This window comes from Neopelma chrysocephalum, unplaced genomic scaffold (assembly GCF_003984885.1).
Source record: "Neopelma chrysocephalum unplaced genomic scaffold, ASM398488v2 Primary Assembly neopelma1_43, whole genome shotgun sequence".
NCBI lineage: Eukaryota > Metazoa > Chordata > Aves > Passeriformes > Pipridae > Neopelma > Neopelma chrysocephalum.
The window spans coordinates 14,202,850-14,224,002 of record NW_020897702.1 but is presented as its reverse complement, the minus strand read 5'-3'; the positions used below and the strand labels follow the sequence as shown (position 1 = coordinate 14,224,002).

Here is a 21,153-nt window from a genome sequence, read left to right as displayed (position 1 = left end):
AGCAGTGCTTTCAGAGAATCTGTTTTACTCGCTGTTACCAGGGATTACCAAAGAGTAGACAATTCATTACCAAATCTCAGCTCAGACTGAGCCAATGTTAACCACAGGTTAGTGCTGAGGAATACATTCAGAGCAGGTAGCTGGGTGTGCAGCTGCAGTGCCAGCTTCAGATTGAGCTCTGGGTGGAGGGAGCCCCAGGCAAGAGGCTGTGAACTGCCGACTCTTTGCACAACGAAGGGTACCGGGACCTGTGGCCCAGCCAGGTGACCAGACACTCAGAGACGCGGCAGGAGCCCAGGACCCCAGACTTTTGTGCACTTAGACTGTTAGGGTATAAAAGCCCAGGGTTTCCTTTGTTTGGGTCCATCCTCAAAGGCACTCAGGTCGAGGTGCTATTTTAAGGATTGAGATGACTGAGGCTCTGCTGTGGGAAACCCAGAAGCCTTGTCCGACTGTGTGAGTGTGGGTGTGTAGGGAGTCAAGCAGGGCACCTATCGGCTCCCTAGACCCACCCACTGCAGAGGGGCTTCGGGCTCAGCTCAGGTAGTGCAAATGCCAGAGTGGCTCCTGGATGGTCAGACAGAAAAGTTTCCTTAACACTTGATCAAATCCCAAATCACAGAAACTAAGGGCTTCCATTTCAGGCTTTCAGATGGGAGATATTAGTGTGCTGCAAGGGGACGAAAACAGACAGACTCCTGAATGCATGCCAGCACAGCTCCAACCACAGCTTTACAGCAGTGGAAGAAATTCAGAACAAAAACTCTTTTCATCACACACAACTTTTCTCCTTCAAGTATACATATAACCCTTAGGAGAATTAAAAGGACTCTCCCAGCATACTTCTCTGGTGATACAAAGTGTGATTTCCTAAATAACAAAGCAAAACAGCAATTTTTTTTAAATACAGTTTTCCTAATATATGCAATTAAAGTAAGCTATATTTTATAGCATTTTTATGCTGCAACCTCTCCTAGAACCTTAATTGCTTAAAATTAGGATTTGATACTAAGGCTTTTAAGACCCCAGATGACTGTAAAGAAAGATCCTCTGTAGTACAACGTCACTCCCTGAAGCCACTGTACAGCAATAAATGCTACCTGTGCTAGTTAATTCCCACACCCTTACCAAACCCAAAAAGGTTTTACCTGGCTTTAAAGACACTCTTAAGGATCAGGTCTCAGACTTGCAAGCCGAGCCATGGCCAAAGCAGAACACCAACAGGAGTATTACTGTTACTACTTGTATTAATTAGATGTGACAACCTAGAAATAGCTATAATCTGAGCTTCCAAAGGGCCTGGAGATTTGTTAATTGTCTGAAAATTGTTTTGCTGCTGATTAACAGCCACCAAAAGGCCAGAATGTTCCACTTTTATTTCTCTTCTCTGGAGTTTGGCAAAGTATTGCACAGTGTTAAAAACATGAAGGATTACAGCAAAACTGGGCTCTTGCTGGGAGGCAGTCTTCTCTCTCCAAGGATTAAAGTGTTGGCAACCCTTTCATCCTATGAAGTAGAAACTTCAAAACGGAACTTCTAGGAACAGTAAAAAATTATTTAAAATAAAGGACACTGGTTTGCTGGTCAAATAGCACAATTCTACCGAATACACTTGTTGTACAAGGTTCAACAGCTATTCACCCAGCTTTTCAATGTGCTAAACTCCTGCAGTGTTGCCAGGTAAACTCACGTAATTTTGGGTGGCCAGTGGCACTCGTGCAAACAACATTGCTCATGCCACTGCAGTCCCACAGCTTCTGTTCCAGGCAGAAAATAATCTCACACTAAAATCTGTGAAACCTTCCATTCTCATGAATGACAAGGCCTCATATATGCACTGAATTTGTGTTCAGTTTCGCATTACAATAAAGTTGATATAAAGTGTACGCTGCTGCTGAATGGGCTGCTCATGTTCCCCTCTCTTCCTCCTCCTCTCAACCCAGACTGCACACTGCTGCCACTTCCATTCTGCTGGACGGGCATCATGGGATGCACAGCTCAATCTGCTGATCTGATGGGGCAGTAAACTATTAATAAACATGGAGAGAGTCTTCTGGTGGGTAACAGGGATGATTGGATTCATTACATGGCTATATAAATCATCAGATGCAGCACACAGAGAGGGAAGGAATCCGGATCTGGAGATGATGAGGAAGGCTGAGAGCACTTAGTGCACAGCAGCCTGCAGGCATGCTAAATTAGGCTTAGCTCTAAACCACATTTTACATTACTTAAATGAGCTCAGACCCCTGATGTGTTCCCTTGCAACTTCTTTCAGCCTGGCTTCTGCATGGCCAGTTTTCATCTTCCAAGTGTTCACCCTCACGTTTGCAACTGCTTAATTAATTTAATTTTTTATAAGCATGTAAAAAAAAAAGGAATCACACAATTTAATCATTCTCCAGAGCAGCACCTGTTTACTGTACAGCAACCTATAAGGAGATGGTACTTATAAGGTACTTAGAGGTACTTAGTTATCAATGAAGAGCAAGCAGATACTGTAGAAGCCTTTATTGCTGGGTGACAACTTAGACTCCTGTCCCTGGGTCCCCACCGTGCCTTCTCCCACACCGGCTCCAGCCGGGGGAGCCAGAGTCTGAGAGTAAGCCTCCAGAAGCCATGCATTCTAGCTCCCTCTCCTTTCAGGTCCCAGACTTTTGTGTATTTAAATGCATTTTAAATTTAAGCAACTCTGCTGAGTTTACAAATCCTTTAGCACAGGTGTTAAGTATCTAAACCAGGGCATACCAGCAGCTGACATGGTCCTGTGCATCTTGCCAGACAGCTTACTCAACTCCAGCTTACTCAACCAAGTATTTTTTGCATCAAAAAATTCACATCCTTTAATGATAGAAAAGGGAGCTAGAAAGGCTGAAAAGGTTTAGTGGAGTGTGCTAGTCTCTCTGCCCCCAAGGTAGGACAAGCTACACCCAAACAGCTCCCAAGAGCTGTCTGTCTACCCTGCTCTGAACAGCTCCCAGGGAGAGTGCTAACAAAAGGATCAAAATTTCACCAGTTTTTGTGCTGACACAACTTGTCTGCCCGGGTACATTCGCAGTGTCTACTTAATACATAAGCAGCATTTATCTAAGCATTGAAGACCAAAGATTTTTATGAAATTGTTAATTAAGTTCTCTGTGGCAAACTAAGGGGCAAATTGCTTTATGCAAGGGAAACAAAAAGAAAAAAAAAGGGGAGGGAGAACCAAAATCCACAGCGTGTCTGAGCTGTGAGTGTTTTGTGTTTGTTTGAGTGTTAAAGAAGGAAAGTATTTGCGTTTTAGAAGTGGATTTTCAAAAGCTCCCCGCACCAATGTCCCTCTGCTCCCACAGAAACCACCAGTGAAACTTCCCTTCAGTGTCAGCTGTGGGAGCATAGGTTGCATATGTTTGGCTCACTACCTCTGTTCTTCTCATCTGTCATTTATAGGGAGTTGAGATGGAAAGAAGGAGCAGACGACCAAAAGGGTGCTGGTTTCCAGCTCCCTCCTCTTATCATTGTCAGACAGTTGCACAGCTCCAGCTCCGCTGCTCAGCAAACTAATTAATCTAATGCCCCTCCATGCACATGAGAAGTTTATTAGTTTCGGTGGTTTAGTCAATCTTGAGCTCTTCTCTGCTGCCAACGCAAAAGCAAAGATCCTCAAACCACGCAATTTCATATGCCTTTGGGTGGAGGAGAGCAGGAGAACATCCTGGGGCCAATACACAAACTCAGACGAGACCAGAGCTTCCTCCACGTTTTGCCACTAGCCCTTCTGCATCATCTCAGGCAAATCATTTACTTGTGTTTCTGCCATGGCTTCTGCACATTATCCCAGCCTTTGCCAATGTAAAGTTAAAGCTGTCTCTTACGATACTTTTGGCAACATGATGGGTACATCTGGCACCAGTCTAACATGCTGAGGACCCCACTGAGGATGCTCTGTGCTCACAGTGACAAACCCCTAATAGCTGTGTGTCACCAGTAAGGCAACACAGACTAAACCTGAGGGACAGCCAAGGCACCATGGTCACATGTAACTGCTGGGTTGGGGTGCACCTGACAAACATCTGAGAACACAGCTAGGTTTGGACAGATTTCAGCAAGGGTTCAAAATCACTAGTGCTGTGCCAGTCACTGCTAGCTGAAGGTCTAGTTCAATACTACTTAAACATGCAAAAGTACAGTATTATCTCTGAATCTCATTAAGGTTCTAGGAAACAATATATTCTCAGGTTCACAAAATACTCTGAGCTCTTCCTACAGGAAAATAAGCGAGTTCCTGTGAGGAACCAGGGAAGACCAACGACCTTCTGGAGCATTTTTCTTTCTACGCTTCAGGCCCAGGCAGCTCTGCATTGTCCTTGCTGATGGATGTCTGTGCTAAGTATGAAAAGAGACCCCTTCAACAGGTCAAAAGCACCTTAAGGGAAAGCACCTTACTCCTGTGACTGCCATTCCCATTTACTCCTTTCCTCATTCCGCTCCCATGCAGAAGCAGGAAACAGGTCTAGGACGCAATTAACACTGATCTATGTCTTTCATCTTGGTAATTATTTTTATTATTTAAATGTGTTTCTTTATAGCTAGATTTTGAATGATAAATGAGTCCAAATGTGAGCTGTTGGCACAACAGTCCTATACAGTATCTGCACGCAGCATTAACCCCTTGGCTATATGAAATATATATATGCAACTAATAAGAGAATTATACTGGAAACCAAGCATGGTGACTAAACTCCCGATAAAGTGTTCATTGTTATTATTAGGACTATCCCACAACATGCCAGATGGTTTTTAAACATAATTTAGACTCAGACAGATGCCCTCCGGTGATTCCTGTTTAGGCAATTGAAAGGTATTACAGCATCAGTAGCAGAATTGAAGGTATGCCAGTGTGCTGAGCTGAAGCTGTCAACAAAGGTGTAAGGAAGCTGCAAACAGAAATGTCTGAGACAGGCAAACTCTATCTGTTAAACTATGAACGTGCAGGGAAAATATTTTGGGTGAAACCAGTGACAAGGTCTTAAGCCTCTTCAAAGAGTATCATTAAATGGCATTTGCCATAATGATACAAGGCAATCTCTACCCTCAGATCCCTGCAATGTAAAAAATGTGACATATAAGAAAGCCTAGGAAAAGAAATAAAACTTCTAGTTGCCATTTTTTTTTGGCAACTGTTACAGTAAGAGTTTGACTATGAAATTATTTCTTTTCTAGTGTAGGGAAGCAACAGTTTCCCCTCAAAGTAGAAAGCACAAGTACAGCTTCTGAAGAGGGCAATTTGACCTCATTGAGGACAGTGAACCCAGGACAGGTAAAAGATAACCACAAAGATGCAAAGAAAGTGCCAGAATCAAACTGTAAAGCCCTGAAGCTTTAACCCGATGCAGACAAATGCACTATTTATGCAGGACTGAGCTCTCCTACCTGTATCCTTACCCTTGTTGAAGGGAATTTAATACAACATTCTTTGTACTTCAAACCCAGGACACTTCACTTTGCTGTTTCCACCCTCCAGAGACAAAAAAAAACCCTAGTAGATCTCTATGAAGAGCTTTCTGTGAATATCAGGCCTAAGGATGACCATGCTATATAATGTCTTCTCTTAAGTCGTATTACTAAAGAAGAAAATCACAATGACTTCTGGAAAAACCTTAGACAAAAGTAATGAAATTAATGAGGTGTTAGCTGGCTAAACCATTTCAGCCTGTAATTGCTGAGAATGGTTATTTCTGAGCAAGCTCTTAGAAGTGTGCCTCTTTAAGTTCAGCAAAAACATCAAAAATACATATATTCCTTCTACAATACTTCTGATCAGCAAGAACATACATTATATACACCTTCACAAAGACAAGTAAATCCTATGCAGAAAGGGATTGGGTATGATGAAGGGGGTGAGACATCAGCACAGGTTGCCTCAGAGAAGCTGTGGATGCCTCATTCTAGAAGTGTTCAAGGCCACACTGGATCAGGCCCTGGGCAACCTGGTCTAGTGGAAGGTGTCCCTGCCCATGGCAGGAGGATTAAAACTGGGTGATCTGTAAGGTCCCTTCCAACCAAAACCATTCTATGGTTCTCTGACACTTGTTCAGACTTTGAAAAGTAATATAGAGACTTTTGTCCTGCTTCAAAATAGGATACTGTCTAAAACAACCAACCAAACAAAAACCTCAAACAAAATAAAACAAAACCAAAACAGACCACAAGAAGGGGAAAAAAAAAAAGATCAGGTTCTGATTCCTGAAGTTCCCCTCCTAAATCAATGAGCAGGAATGTGCATATGAATTTAACAACCATAATTCTATGAAAAATTGATGGAACAGAAGGGAAACACACTTCTGAAAAATATGCCATTTTTATTTACAGTATATGCACAAGGCTTAAGGACACCTATTTTTTGTACCAGTGTCTTAAAATACTAACCCAGCTCACTCCTATAAATAACACAACCAAAACATTGTCAGTGATGATAAAGTCACCTTTCCAGCACCTTCTTTATGAATATTCTTTCCCCGTCAGTAAAAGTAGCTGCTTCATTGCTTGCAAAGGTGTGCCTATTACTCAGATGCTAATTAGCATGAGCTGCTCACACCATTTCTTCTGTACCAAACAGAATATTTTGTTTCAATAGTCACTGAACTGACATGGAAAACAAGTGAAAAAATGCACCACTGAGCGATACAGTTTCAGACACAGAGGTCATAAATGAGAAAAACACTGTAGAGGGCAAATTTCCATTTCCTCTCTTCCTGTTTTTTAAGAAGTTTCTCATTATGTGTATTCCTAAAACTTAATCAAAGTGAAAACTGCAAATTAATGATGACTAATGGCAAATACAATTTAATTTGGAAGCTTCAAATGCTAAGAGAGCAGGGTCCAATTGGTTCGAATTTACAGCAGAGCCATGAATAGAAGCACTTGCAGCACTTTGGCACTTCTCTTAGAAGTATAGTGCTGCAAAGATATTGAGCACTGCCCGCTCACTTCCCAAACTCAAGCTGACCACACTCCCTTCCTCAACACTTTCAACACACCTGTTTCTTTCAGAGAAGAAAAAAGTAATACTGAAAAACCTCTTGGGTCACACCAGAGCAGAGGGAGACAAACTGGTACTTGTTCCCCATGAATATGACTCTGTCCTAGCTAGTCCTGGCTGAACTGGCGTGGGACATCCAGTTGTTGCCCACATCAGACTCTCCCATTTACAGCAGCTCTCTGTGGATCTCTGCTAAGGCTAAGTGGTCCCCATAGTCCTGATCTGTGTATACATATAGACACCGAAGGGTCCTCAGAAGTCCCTCATACACGTTTCTTCAGGCAAGCACCTCAAAGCTCAGCTGGCATCTAATGGAACCAGGGCCTTGAAGCAGGAGCTGGGCACTCTGTGATGCTTCCGCTCTGCCAAGGAGCTAGAACAGGCTCTGCTGCTGTAAATTAAGTTTTAACATTTCAGCACTCTCTCTCCCAGGACAGGACTCCCACAGTGATCAGTACCATGTGTGCCCATAATAGCAGGGACACACCTTTCCCGAAGAGATTTCATAGACAGACGAAGGAGTATTATCTCCAGCGAGCAGTGACTCCACCTTAATTCTTCACAGCAAATTGCAAAATCAAAACAGACTAATTCTACCTAGACAGCAAGTGCCACAGGAAACTACCTATAGCATACATGAGATGCAGCATTACCCCTCTGAACACCCAGCATCCTCTTTTTATGCACATGCAAGAAAGACAGTTGCTACGTTTCAGGTACATGGAACTCATGATTTTTCAAAACATTTGAAGATCCCACTTTAAGCTCTGCTTGACCTGCAACAATCAGAGGGGAAAAACTAAAAGCCATAAACAAATATGCTTTTGAAGGAAAGAAAAGCACCAACTGCCAGGCTGCCTCTGGTATTCAGAGGAGGCAGACAGTTATATTACATAACAATGTACCCTTACTATTCAAAAGGGCCGGCAATGTCAGAGTTCAATATCATCTTAAAAAGAAGCCATTTCAACAAACAAATCATGGTGCATGTATGTGATAGACCTAAAATAGCCCCCCCCATGCCACTTGCCTGAATGAAAAAGATTCACATCTGTTGCCAAGCAAAGCCGGGTCTCAGTCTGACTTCACTGTTCCAAGGGAGGAAAATGACATTTTTTAAAAGTTGATCCTTCCAAATAGCATCCAGAGCTGAATATATAGTACATGTTTTCCCATGAGCCATAAAGAGAATGTCCTATATTTTGACCGTGAACAAGCTTTTCTAGGAATGCAAATTCTGCTCTCAGTAGTTACACAATGGACTACAGTGTCACAAGCACCGTTCGTGCTCCATTAGTCATTCTTTTATTATTTTTTTAACTCAAATTCACAAAAGGCCTACAGTGCATGCACTTGCTAAACAATAGGCTGATTGTTTAAAATATCTGCAAGATTCCAAGAATAGAAGACCAACGCCCAAAGACAAACCAATATGCAGCATGTAATTAATAACAGCAAGCAGCCCACAGTATCATGCTTTCATGAGTCGACAATCCAGAAGGTAAAAAACAGGAAGAACAGAAGCTATGAGAGGTCTCAAACAATATTGTCTGATCAGCACATGGAAGATAACTACAAAATTATCTATATTCACAAGAGAAACAAAAGGGAAGTTAGGTTTCTAACAAGCTCCCAGTTGGTATATGGATGATACTCAGGTACAAGAGAACATAAGAAAAAAAATTCAAGAAGTCCTCAGACCTCTGCAGGGAATTGACATTTTGCCTCTGTTTCACCAATTCAATTTCAGCCCATATCCACAGAGTCCAAAATAAATTACTATCTTCTGAAAGCAGACTGGTAATCCAATACTTTGATCTGATTCCTGTTCCTAATGGAAATGTTTGGATTGCAAAATCCACCACTAGGACAAGCACATTTGCTTGCAGCATTAGGAGTTTGAGCAGTCGGCAAGGCAGGCAACCCACCTGCCACAGGTGAGACTCAACAGAAAGGCAGCCCCGTTGGTCTGGCTCTGCCCCAGGCCTTGGGAGGAAGGTTTGACAGACTTCCTAGAGGTGGTGCACACATCTGGGTCTGTACTCCAAAGCTCAGGGGTTTCCAATCACTCATACAGACCCTTAGAACTGAAAATAAATTACAACTACAAGGTGAAGTTCAAAACACAACCCTGCTTACTGTCAACACAAACAGGGTTGCCTGCTATAACAGTGCTCCCACCTGCTCTTCTCTGCGTCTTCCTACTTTCTTATTGCTATACTTTTGGGGATCTTTGGTGTTGTTCAGAAGGAGTTAGAGCCTTTGTTTTCAAAGATGCTACAGAGGGCAGGACTGAACTAGAAGCGAAGAAGATCTTGCCCCCACCCCCAAAGAAAACAGTATTTCTATGTCAAAAAAACACGGCTAAGGCAGAGTTGTTCCAGCACCTCACACTGCAGATGGTTGAGGCACTGCTGCACAGGGACAGACAGAAAGCCATCAGGGAGATCACTGACTGACAGAATGTCTGACAAGTGATCTCTTGAGCAACAATGAATCAGCATATGTCCTGACCTGCAGCCTTCTCCCCCAAACACTCCAGGCAGCAGTCTCAGCAGGCCACAGCCAAGGGAATCTCCATGCTGCATGACTGCTCTGGCAAAAAGGCAACTCAAGAATCCAACTTCTAGTGTTTCCTGGTGCTACGAGAACACCCAAGGCCCTTAGCCCTGCCTGCAGAAGGTGTTGACTCCAGGACTCAGGATGTTCTGTGGCAGAGAACTAAGAGACCTGGGTGGTGCTGCTATCTCCTACATCAGAGTAACCTTGGATTTAGCATTGCACCCCACAGGAGAAAGAGGGATGGCAACATCTAACTGACTCCACAAGCACTTTGAATGAAGACAAAAGCCATGATGGAAATCCTACATACAATTCAAAATCACTCCTGCAGTTAATTAATATTTATATTTACTATACAAATTTCCACAACCTTCCTTTAAAATATATCAAGCCAGAGAAAGACATACAAGTAAAAATCTATCAGGATTTTGATGCAAATTCAGATATTCCCATAATAAGCTGCAAAAACTAGTCCAGAACCTGAGAGCAAGGAGAAGCAGAAAAAATAGAACCAAACACAGGATATCAAATATTTTGTTTGCTTATAAATTTATTTTTACTTTTAGGAAAAAGCTATTAGCTTGATCAAGGAAAGAAATAGAAACAAAAATTATATTAATAACTACTCACCTTAGGACAGAAAGGAGAACTGAATAAAAAGACAGACATAACTTTTCTTTTACTATTTGTATTCTAGCAATGCTTTAATTTTTAGTTTCATACTAAGAACCAGTTGCATATAGATTAACAAAATATACATGTATTTCTCACAGTTCATGTGCTGTCTCAGTTTTTCTTTAGATTCCTTCCTATGCCCCTATTTAAAAAACACCTTAGTTAGAATGAAACACATGTTAAATGTTCCGATTTTCTTTGAAACACATACCACGCAACCCCCTTGCCCCAATAAAACAAACACCCACAGGAATTAAAAATACTAGTGATTTACTGATCAATGACATTACTTATTCCATCCTGGGAAAAATCAAAAGAAGGAGGAAAGGATATATAAATATAGCCAATCTGGAGAGTCTTATATCACCTAGCAAAACTGATGTGGTGTAACACCTCAATAAGCTTTCACAGACAATACGCAGCCATGTGCTCTGCCACAATCAGCGCAAAAAAAAGACTGAGAACAACTTTATTCCGCTGACAACCCAGCCCCTGCATGAAATTGTTCCCTAGCAAAATCTTAAGGCTAAAGTCAGACAAGTATTCATTAACTTGGGGGCTATATTTCCAGATATTCAACAAAAGACAATACAGGACATTTTCAGAAACACTGAACACCTGTGTGAGAAGACTGAGAGGGGATCTTATTAATATCCAAAAGGCGGGCGCCAAGAGGGTGGTGCCACACACTTTTCAGTGGTGCCCAGTGATAGGACAGGGAGCAGTGGCCATAAACTAAACGACAAGAAGTTTCACCTCAACACAAGGAAGTACTTCTTTACACTGAGGGTGGCACAGCACCACCACTTCTTTACACCGAGGGTGGAACATGCTGCCCAGGGAGGTCTTGGAGTCTCCCTCTCTGGAGACATTCAAAACCCACATGGATGTGTTCCTGTGTCACCTGCTCTAGGTGACCCTGCCTTGGCAGGGAGTTGGACTAGATCTCCAGAGGTCCCTTCCAACCCTAACAATTCTGTAATTCTGTATCTTGCCACAACTCTCAGAGAGCCCAGCATCGTTGAAGATTATGGTCCATTAGTTAAAGCTTCCAGGTTCGACACTCATAACTGGTGCCAGGCCACTTCACAAGCTCAGTCCCATTTACTGCCAATTAAAAAGCCCAGTTTATAAAGTGTTCAGCAGCCATTCATTTCTTGACATGTGGCCCAGATTTGGCAAAGGGTTCTGCACACTCGTGCACCCCACTGGCCATTTGTAGGGTACATGATGAAAACAAAAGTCTTTCAAATTCTTCCACCTTACAATGAAATGAGGCACACAAAGTTTGCAGGCCATCTGAGGATTTTCTGTACATCGGTTCTCATTCATCCGAAATGAGGGCTAATATAAGATCACCCACAGCCACATCCTCCTGCCACTTCTGCTTCCTTAAGCAGGAATCAACGTATGTGAAAAGCAAAGTAACTCAAAAAGGAGTAGGATCAAAAAGGTCAGAACGGTTTGGCTCTGGTTGGTAGATATCACAGGTGTCTATGCTTTCACTTACCCAATGGAAACCCAGGCAGTGGAGTCTAGATGACAACTCAGCTCAGAGTGGACACTTACTTTTGTTCTACTGAATTACTTGTGGAGTGTATTGACTTTGTCAAGGGTAAGGAGGTTTTAGATAATCCACTTCACAAGGAGATGTGGCAATCTGAACCAGATCCTACCCTGGTTTTCTGAAGATGAATGTCTTGCAGCAAAGTAGTTTGTATTTGCTTTGTGCTTTCAACTGAACATAGCCTTTTGCAGACACCTTTTTCAGCACAGGAAAATAAGCAAATACAAAAATGAGAGAATAAAATGTATTTGTCTAACTTGACAGAAGCCTTGTCCAAAACAATCTGCACATATACATGTAATCCTTCCTATCTAGGTATTCCCCTGTGTTGAAAAAGAAACAACTTATTCTGTAAAGGAAGAACTGCTGTGCCCTCCCTTCCCATTTCTGTCTTTGTTTAAATGCAAAACTTGTTCTAAGTTACTATTTCCACTCCTCTGTCAAACATGGTTAAAATTGCCCACATGTTACAAAAACTATTAGTGGACAAACTAAACAGATACGCCCACATACATGAAGAAATGGGGCTTAGGAAACCAAACTACAAATCTCTGCTCTCTTCTCTGTTGTGAACAGATTTAGCCAACATAAAAAAGAGGAAAGCTGTGAATTAAGAAATAGCTCCTTCCTTTTTTGGAGTGGAGAACAACCCAAATTCGATGCACTTTTTGCCCTTACCACAATGATGGGGAGGGAGCTCTGTGGAGGTGGTCACACCTGAATTATTCACTGTAGGCTATACTTAGAGTCACTGTGGAGAAACTGAGATGACTCACTCTTCACCAGTGTCTATAAAAACCAGCCAGAGACTACGAGAACTCTGTATCAGTCCAATGAGATGAGAAAAATCTCATGGAGGATGCCTGTATTTTTCTTTATGCAAGGTGGAAGCAGAAAGTGGAATCTAGAATCACAGTATGTTTTAGCAAAAAAAAAGACAAACTATGTCTCTCCGTGGTGCTGGAGGCAGCAGTGATCAGCACAAGCTATACTCCAGCAGGTGGTAATAAGTGAAGGCTCAAGACTACTCTGCTGGCACAAGTCCTGAGCACATCCACAAACAGTCCCAACACATCCTTCTTCTCACACCCCAGTGTTTAATGACCACTCTATTAGCATGTTGCTTCACCTTTGAGGAAAAAGACTTGAGAAGTACTCTCTTACAAGGTATGGGGTTCATTTTTAGTGTGGGAGTGGGATGTCCATTCTTAGACTGGAAGACATAGCCTGAATTTTCAAGAACAGTCTACTCCAAAAGTCAACTTGGGTAAAACATGAGCAGAATATCTCATAATTTTCATTTCTTTTCAGAGAGGTCCTATTTACAAATGAGATTGCTGACCAGTTTTGATTTACGAAAGGTATCCCATCTACTGATTTAACCAATCTCTACTGTGATGATTGATTTTGACAGTCATCCTTCAGCAGTTCATCTCTGGTACTACAGGCCTCACACTCTTGAGATTAGTTCAGTTGGTTACAGCATGGTGCTAATATTGTCAAGCTTGTTGGTTCAATACCTGTATGGGCCATTCACTTAAGAGCTGGACTCAATGGTCCATGTGGGTCCCTTACAACTCAGAATATTCTGTGATCCTGTGATTCTATTCTCTCACATGACGGGCCTGTGGACAGAGCTTGGAGGCCCTCCTCCACAGTGGCTCCCATTTCATGACCTGTTCTCTGTGACCTGTCCCTGCCTTCAGCATCTGCTCTCCACAGCAACCAGACAAGGCCCTTCAGTCTTTGAATTGTAACCAAGTTGTTGACAGCCTTCAGTTCTTTCATGGGCAGATTTAGCTGAACCCATTAATGAGGGTAATCCTACTGATCTGTGCAACCTTACTCTTCGATAAGACCATTCATCAGTGGTATCAACTGAAATCAACAATAGGATTTATTAACACAGCAATAAAAATAGCACAAATGCTTTATTTTCACTAAAGGCAAAATGTAGGAATGAGGCTGTGGTTCAGCTCAGTGCATTTTGTACTGGGGTAAAAAACCCACCAAACACTTTGATCACAAAACACCAAGCAATGATCAGATGTATACTCACTCCATCAGTTACTCTTTGTACAGAAAAAAATAGTTAACTTTTAGCCCTGTCATTCAGTACTGCCATTGCTCTTCATAGGCCACAAACTTTGTAGTGAATTTTCAAGGCCTCAGGCCACTCTTGCTTTGCCTGAACTTTTCTTGGCCTGCCTGCAGCTTTGTTTTAACTGGTTTAGGTGTGACTGCGATTTCTGTAACTGGCCAGGTGCGTGTATCTACTTTGTTTTATTTTTGTTTGTGTGAGGTACAACCATAGTTTTGCACAGACAACGGTTGCAAGCAGCTATTCTACACAGATTAAAACACTCACCAGTAATGTAGTAACTTTGTATAGAGAAATACAACAGCCTGGTATCACAGCAGAGGTCTGGAGAAGTAGAGACACGGGATGTGGCATAGAGGAGTACAGGAATAAGAGGAGAAATTGGGCTCAAGATTGGCACTGGAGACCATGGCTATAAACGACTCACCAACAATCAGCCAAAGAAATGCAGACCTGGAGCTGGACAAAACTGGGTTTAGGGGTAACAAACAGAACAAAGAAATAGTATCTAATACCCATAAAAGCAACTATATATTGCAAAAAAAAAAATCAGATGTAATGTGGAACTGCAAAGCAATGAAGAAAGAGACAGGTGTAGTTGTTTTACCAAACATACTAAAATGATCCCAGGTGGATCCTATAGTAAAGAAAAAAAAAATCATCAAGATGAACCTCATACTTCTGCTAGCAAAGGACTCCAGATGTTGACAACTTGCTGTAACACCCACCACTGCCAGAATAAAATCAGCAACCTTGGAACTGAGAGGAGTAAGAGAGGGATGAACATCACACCAAGAAGAGAGGCAGAAACCAAGAACTGAATGTATGACATTTTAACAGCATCATAATTCTTTTTTTTCCTGTAATAATTGCACCTGGACTAATAATGGTTAAACTTCCAAAAATTCAGTTACACTAAGAATAAATTCTTTGCTATATAAAGACATGCTGCCTTTTTGCCCTTAAACAAGGTTTTGAGTATAACACTTTGTATGGGCATGTAGTCCCTACATCACAGTAAATAAATCCAGATAAACACGTTGTTTTATTCTAAACAGGTGTTGCCAGTCTTCCCAGAACAAAGGAAAAAAAATCCATAAGCTCGTGTTTTTCTAAATAGTTAGCAGAAATACGATCACACACCCACACCTGACCCAGATCAAATCTGAATCATTGGGTGATCTAGCATTAACGATTCTGAAGCAATGGCCAAAAAACTACAAAGGCCAGATCCGTAAAGTGGAAGCATTTGTACAGAGCTAACTAAATTACTAGAACATCACCTTGAAGGGATTATGTACTCAAAAACTGCTAACACTTTTCTCCTCATCAAATATAACAGGATTTAGAAAGCAATGGAAAAGAATCCATGGAACAGAGCATCAAGAGAGAAACAAAGAAAAGAGCTACCTTGAAATCACTGGAAAATTACTGAGTGAGAACATTCTCTGGCAAAAGTAACTACAGATGGTAGGAAAGGGAAAAGCAAATACTTGAAAAGTTCCACTGATTTTTTTGTTGTTGTCTTTCACAGATTTTTTTCCTCAATTAGCTTCCAGTTACTAGGGCAATAAAAGAGCCAGATGTTTTTTCAGTTAAAAATGAAGATGGGGTAACTACTGTGACTGTCTCTCCCGTTCTCTCCCTTCCCTGGGTTATCCCAGACACCTCTACAAACCAAGCACTTCATTCCCTTCCTGTCACCCTCTTCCTCAGGGTGGAATGGGCTTCCCATGGACAAATAAAAAGACTTTTTCATGTGCTGTATTACAAATACACTTGTATGTAACACCTATATATAAAAGTGACCTCTGTTTCTGATACATTTCTAATGAATGCTTGTTTTTTTGTTTTCCTTGACTAAGCCTTCTGGTAAAATAGAAAATTCTGAGTTGGAAGGGACACACAAGGATCACGGAGTCCAACGCCTGAGTCAATATAAGCCCTCTGGTGTATGGATCAGGTCTCTTTTTACACTGGCTGATACCCTCAACACTGAGAAACCAGTAACAGTAAAGCAGGTCATCAGGAAAAGATTAATGAAAAAGAAGATGTGGACTATTGATTTGCTGAGCCATTCAAGAGGTATTATGACCTTTCCAAATGCAGTTATTGCCTTTGTATGTGAGGTATAAAAGAATTAGCAAAGGAAGGGAGACAACAAAACATCTGAAATAGGTGACAAAATATGTTTGAGACAGGTGTTAACCTATAACTGAAGTCATAGCAGGAGTACAATCTTGCAACAGATAGGAGCTGTGTAATCTGACATTGTCAGGTCATTTTCAATCTTAAAATTCAGGTTCTGTAACTGTGTCTCTATTGTAAATAGCCTGTAGTTAAGGAACTATGTGTACAACTCAGAACTGTCTAGCAAATAGACTGTTAGTCAACATAGCATTAGCATCTCTCTTCAGAAAAGGCAGTGCTTGCTGGGACCCAAGAGAGTCATGTTCTGAGCCTAACTTTACTCCTCACCAGCTGCCAGATCTTGCCTCATGTCTCTACCGCAGTTTTTCATCTCATCCTTAGACTTTCTCGCTCTTCGTCCAATCTCTCAGCAAGTAGTCTCAGCACTTGACTGCACATCCAACAGCTTAGTAAAATTATTCATCAGGCATTATTAAAAATAGAGTAGTCCTGGCTTAGGCACATTTAAATAGTTGGTCCCTGTCTGTTCAGCACAAAAATCATCACCATCTGTACAGGAGCTAAAACCATGGCACCGCAAATTCCCATGCGGCCTTTAAACAGCAATGTAACATTAATTACAACAATGAACAGGTGAGTGTCAGTTTTATTTTATATTCTCAAATGAAAAATATACTTAAAACCAAACATTTTTGTCATCAATAAAAAATGTTTTATTGAACAGTCAGGGCTGGGACAAAGAGACGTGCACATGTCTAACAGAGGAAAATGTTTAAGACTGAAGATCTTGCACCCCAAGACAAGTAGGAATAGTTTCTGCTGAATGAAGGAACAGAAACTTGCATTGCAAAGACTGCTACTTAAAACAGTTCCCCAATTCTTCAGAGGTAACGGTTTCTCTCCATAAGCACACTGTGTAAATTAAAAGCTCTAAACTCTTTCTTACTGAATGTTATTTTAATTATTTTCTGCCCCAAATCCTGAGACTCAAAAAAGATTCTTCTTGCTCTGCAAATCTATATGCAGGCAAAACTACTAGTTAGCTTCACAACCTACAGTACACAAAAAAACCCCAAAACCTATCTCAGAATGGGCTTCAGTTGCAACTGTTATAAATTATCACTTACATATTAAAATCAATGACAATGAGCCCATCTGGAGTCGCTAATTAGTTCTAGGCATAGTGTTAAGCTTCTTAGATGCAAAAACCAGTTTATTATCAACACTCAGCCAGCAACGTACTTGTCTTTAATGGTAACAACTCTCGAGAAATCCTGCTTCACACATACAAGAAATCAAATGCAAGCAATGTTCTCAAAGCCCACGAGGAAAACGACAGCTACTCGCATTTCACCAAACACCAGAACTGGCAAAAATCTTCCCTTTCAAACTCTAACTTCAATGACTCATCACAAAACAACTCAATCAGCAAAGCTCATACATCTGGTAGCAATGTGGTGCTACAGCAAAAGCCCTCCTTAGCCAACAGCTCACAGACTCCACTCCTTCCAGCATCACTCTCACCCGTGGGGAAAGAATTCCTTCAACATTGCCCTAAATCAGACCAGGTACTGACAGGGCCTTATTTGAGACAAGGGGGAGTTTATACCTCATGGAGTTATTGCTTCAACAGACCTTACTGCACTGATTTACACAGAGTTTGTGTTTTCAGAGTTATTCCTGAAAACATAAAGACAAGGAGCATGATTGTTCTCATATGCTTCAGTAAAAGTGCAATGCATAGGATCCATGATGTCTGCAGACCTTTGTGGATGATAACCACCAGCACAGAAGTGGTAACAAGCAACCAACATAGTGGTAACATCAAACATTGCTACAGTCATGCTGATGGTAAACATCTGCCCACTGCCTTACCTCTTTTTCTCATTTTATACCAAGGTTGAAATATCACTGACATCTCCTATAGCAGTTTCTTTACAGTACAATCACCTCCACACTTTTGCACAGGCAATATAAATTTACCTTCAGCAGATCTAACAGAAAGCATCTCAGGTATCTTATTGGACTGTGATATGCTTTTTCAGATAACATTTCTGAGGAATATAAAGAGAACTATGTTAAATCAGAAACTACAGCACATAACCACACAGACTATATGGACAAAATGCCTAATCACTTTTAATCAAAAGTAAATATCTGAAGTTTGACATCACTTTTTTCCTACAGTCATATGTTCTGCTAAAGTCATACATGGCTCTGACTTTCCTTTCACAAAAGGAAAAGATTATGATAGAATTCTGTTGGCTGTCCCTTTGAATTCCAAAGGTCAAAGGGTCCATATGCAACTTCAAATTTGGAAAAAAGAACAATACAAAAAATCCACCCACAAATTCATCTTAAGAGTGGTCTCAGAAGAAGTCTGAATAACTAGCACAACTGAAATGCGTTTATTACTCACTTGCCCAGGATCCTCAGGCCATTTTAGAGATATAAAAGCAGCCCATAACATCGAATAAAGCTTACTCTTCTGGACATACCTGTAATATAGCTCATTGAACATTAGAATCAGCGTTTTACCTCACTCCTTCTGTCTCACGGGTTGTTCCTGGACTGACAAGTGCAGATACACACAAACACTTCTTTCAAGCTGCTAGTTAAAGACCACCACAGCTCTTTTTAAGTAGTTGGCTCATGGTCATGTGTCTTCCATGAGAACAGGATGTAAGAAGAAAGTCCATCCTAAATACTGACCTTTGGAAACCATAGAGAGCTGCAGAACCCAATGCTGTGCCACCCAAACCTAGCACTGGGTGAGACAGCTGAGACTTGAAAAGCAGAATGGCTGTTTCAGCACAACTATGAAGGCAGCTGAGTTAATTAGCTGCGACCTGCTCATCTGAAACTAACTTGTATTTTCACATAGAGCTGCGGATTTTTTACCCTGTGCTATACTGTAAGTTTTTCAAACATTTTCCAGATGGGAGAGAAAGTAGATAACACTTGTTTAGTTATTCCCATATCTTCCTCAAGGCCCACAGGTATTGCACATTATTAGGGTCTATTAAAATATCAAAGCAACTTTCACGGTTGAATGCCATTAAATAAATAATGGCCAGTCTTCGCGAATGAAGATTTTGGGGAAAGGTCTTTTACCTTTCCAGCCTGCGCAATGGATTTTTTAGGTGAGACACAGCATGCGCTGAACTGAGCCCACTCTTTAATCCTAAGGTTCATCTGCCGGGGCCAAGCGCGCTTGGACAATGGCAGTGAGGTCCTCAGGACGTAGGTTTGTTTAGAGTGACCTTCTCATAGATGGATGGCCTCACAGGGCTAACGGGCTCCATCCGCCCGGGAGGACTGGGATTCGAACCTGGGTCGCAGCGGTGAGTCCCGCATGCTAACCACTAGGCCACCAGGGGTCCCTGAATGCCATTACTGCATTATTAAAAGACAAATAAACCTATATATGTTCTTCAAGGCACATATTCAAATGTGAGCAACCTTAAGTGTAAGTAAACTCTATCAAGCATGTCTTCTCGAGGAGTCAGATCTTAAGTATCTCTAGAAATATAACACTTAACTTCCAAGCTGGAGCTGAGAGAATCTAAGGAATGCACTGCTGTATGTATTTCATACTAGCACCCTTCCAAGTCTTCTAAATCTTGCATAAAACAATTCAGTAACTACAACTCAGTAAGGTTTCACATGGTTGGGTAACTGTGATTCTGGTATGAGTGACCTTCTACTCATTTCTTGGGTTTTGTTCCTTTTAAATAAAATGGATTATAAAAACTGATGACAGCATCCTCATGATCCACTGTGTTCCTCACATCATCCCCAAGGCTAACTTCTTCTTTTTAAACAAAATCACTTGGTGAAAATATGTCCCAGTCATAGGTTACAATTTGAAGTTGGTCAAGATATTAGATCACAAACACAGCATGAAAATAACTATATTTCAGTGCATACAAATAGTCCCATTAGCTTCAGAGGAATTGTTCTGATGCATAAAATCAGACTGCAATACAGTTTTAATGAAAAAAAGATTAAAATCGATCTACTGTCCAATTCACATAAAATTATTTATCTGTGCATAAGCATCACTAGATTTCCACAGGAATCTGATAATAAATATTCTGAAGATCACCAGGTATCTCTCATTATAAGAACCTGATTTTACTTTTTTATAATTTTGCCCTAATCTTCAACAAAATTTGCCCTAATCTTTCAACTAAAAAGTTTCACAGCACACACGAACTGAAGATGAGGGTTTTTTATTAATAATTACAGATGAAAAACATTCATCTATTTCAAACACCTGGCTAGAAAAAAATATATTTTGTTTGGATTACATAAAAAAAAAATTGACCAGCTTTCTTCTATGGGTTCTAGATGTTCAAGCAGAGACTTGAAATTCTGAAAGCTTTTGAGTAAGCTTTTTTATATCCCAAGAAATCTGTTAAAGTCTGGGCCTTTTCACAGCTTGGAGGACACAGCCTTGTGCATGCTCAACAGAAACAGATTTATCATCTCAATTTCCCAACAGTTCCGTCTGTGCAGGGCATGCTGCTGAGAGGCTGAACAGGAGCTTCCTTGTAGCCACTGGCTCTTCTGAGTTAAGCTCTCTCTAGTGTCCACAGGCCTCTTACAGTGACTGACCTCCACATGGCTCCAAGTTGCCTGAGCTGATGCAGAGGAAAAAAGAAGAATATGTTGGGTCAGTTAGGTAAGGGAGAAAGAGGCCTGTAGGCATCTAGCAGGGCACTGGTAAACTGCAGAAAGAAACCAATACAGAGAGCAGGGAACAGAAGAACTTGATGAAGAAGGGCGAAATAAGGATGGGGAGTCATGAAGGACTCAAGGACGAAGGAATCCAAGTGCAAGCTAGGCACTCCCTGTCTGGCGAGCAGCTGGGTAAAAGCCAAGCATGGAAGTATGGAGATGCTGGCAACAAAGTGGCCACTAGCACCATGGGATGTAGGAACAGAGGCAGAGCCAGGAGATCTGGGGAAGGATCTCATTACAGTGCTTCTGGAACCTGCATCCAGGTCTTAGCCCCCCAGCACAGGAAAGACATTGATGAGCTGGAGGGAGTTCAGGGAAGCAACACTGGGA

The 21,153-nt window shown here is 41.4% G+C and overlaps 1 protein-coding gene across 2 annotated transcripts in view; it reads right to left on the bottom strand.

Moving 5' to 3' along the window:
• Window positions 1–21,153, bottom strand: part of MTMR2 (myotubularin related protein 2) — a 66,633-nt gene that overhangs the window by 44,171 nt on the left and 1,309 nt on the right. Inside the window, exon 1 of one of the 2 annotated variants that reach the window (XM_027677376.1) lies at window positions 18,501–18,812. The exons of the other annotated variant lie outside the window; for it this stretch is intronic. Within the exon in view, the coding sequence (XP_027533177.1) occupies window positions 18,501–18,598 (98 nt within the window). The 5' untranslated portion in view covers window positions 18,599–18,812. Of the gene's footprint in view, window positions 1–18,500; window positions 18,813–21,153 lie in introns of those variants that run through there. 2 annotated transcript variants of the gene reach the window in all.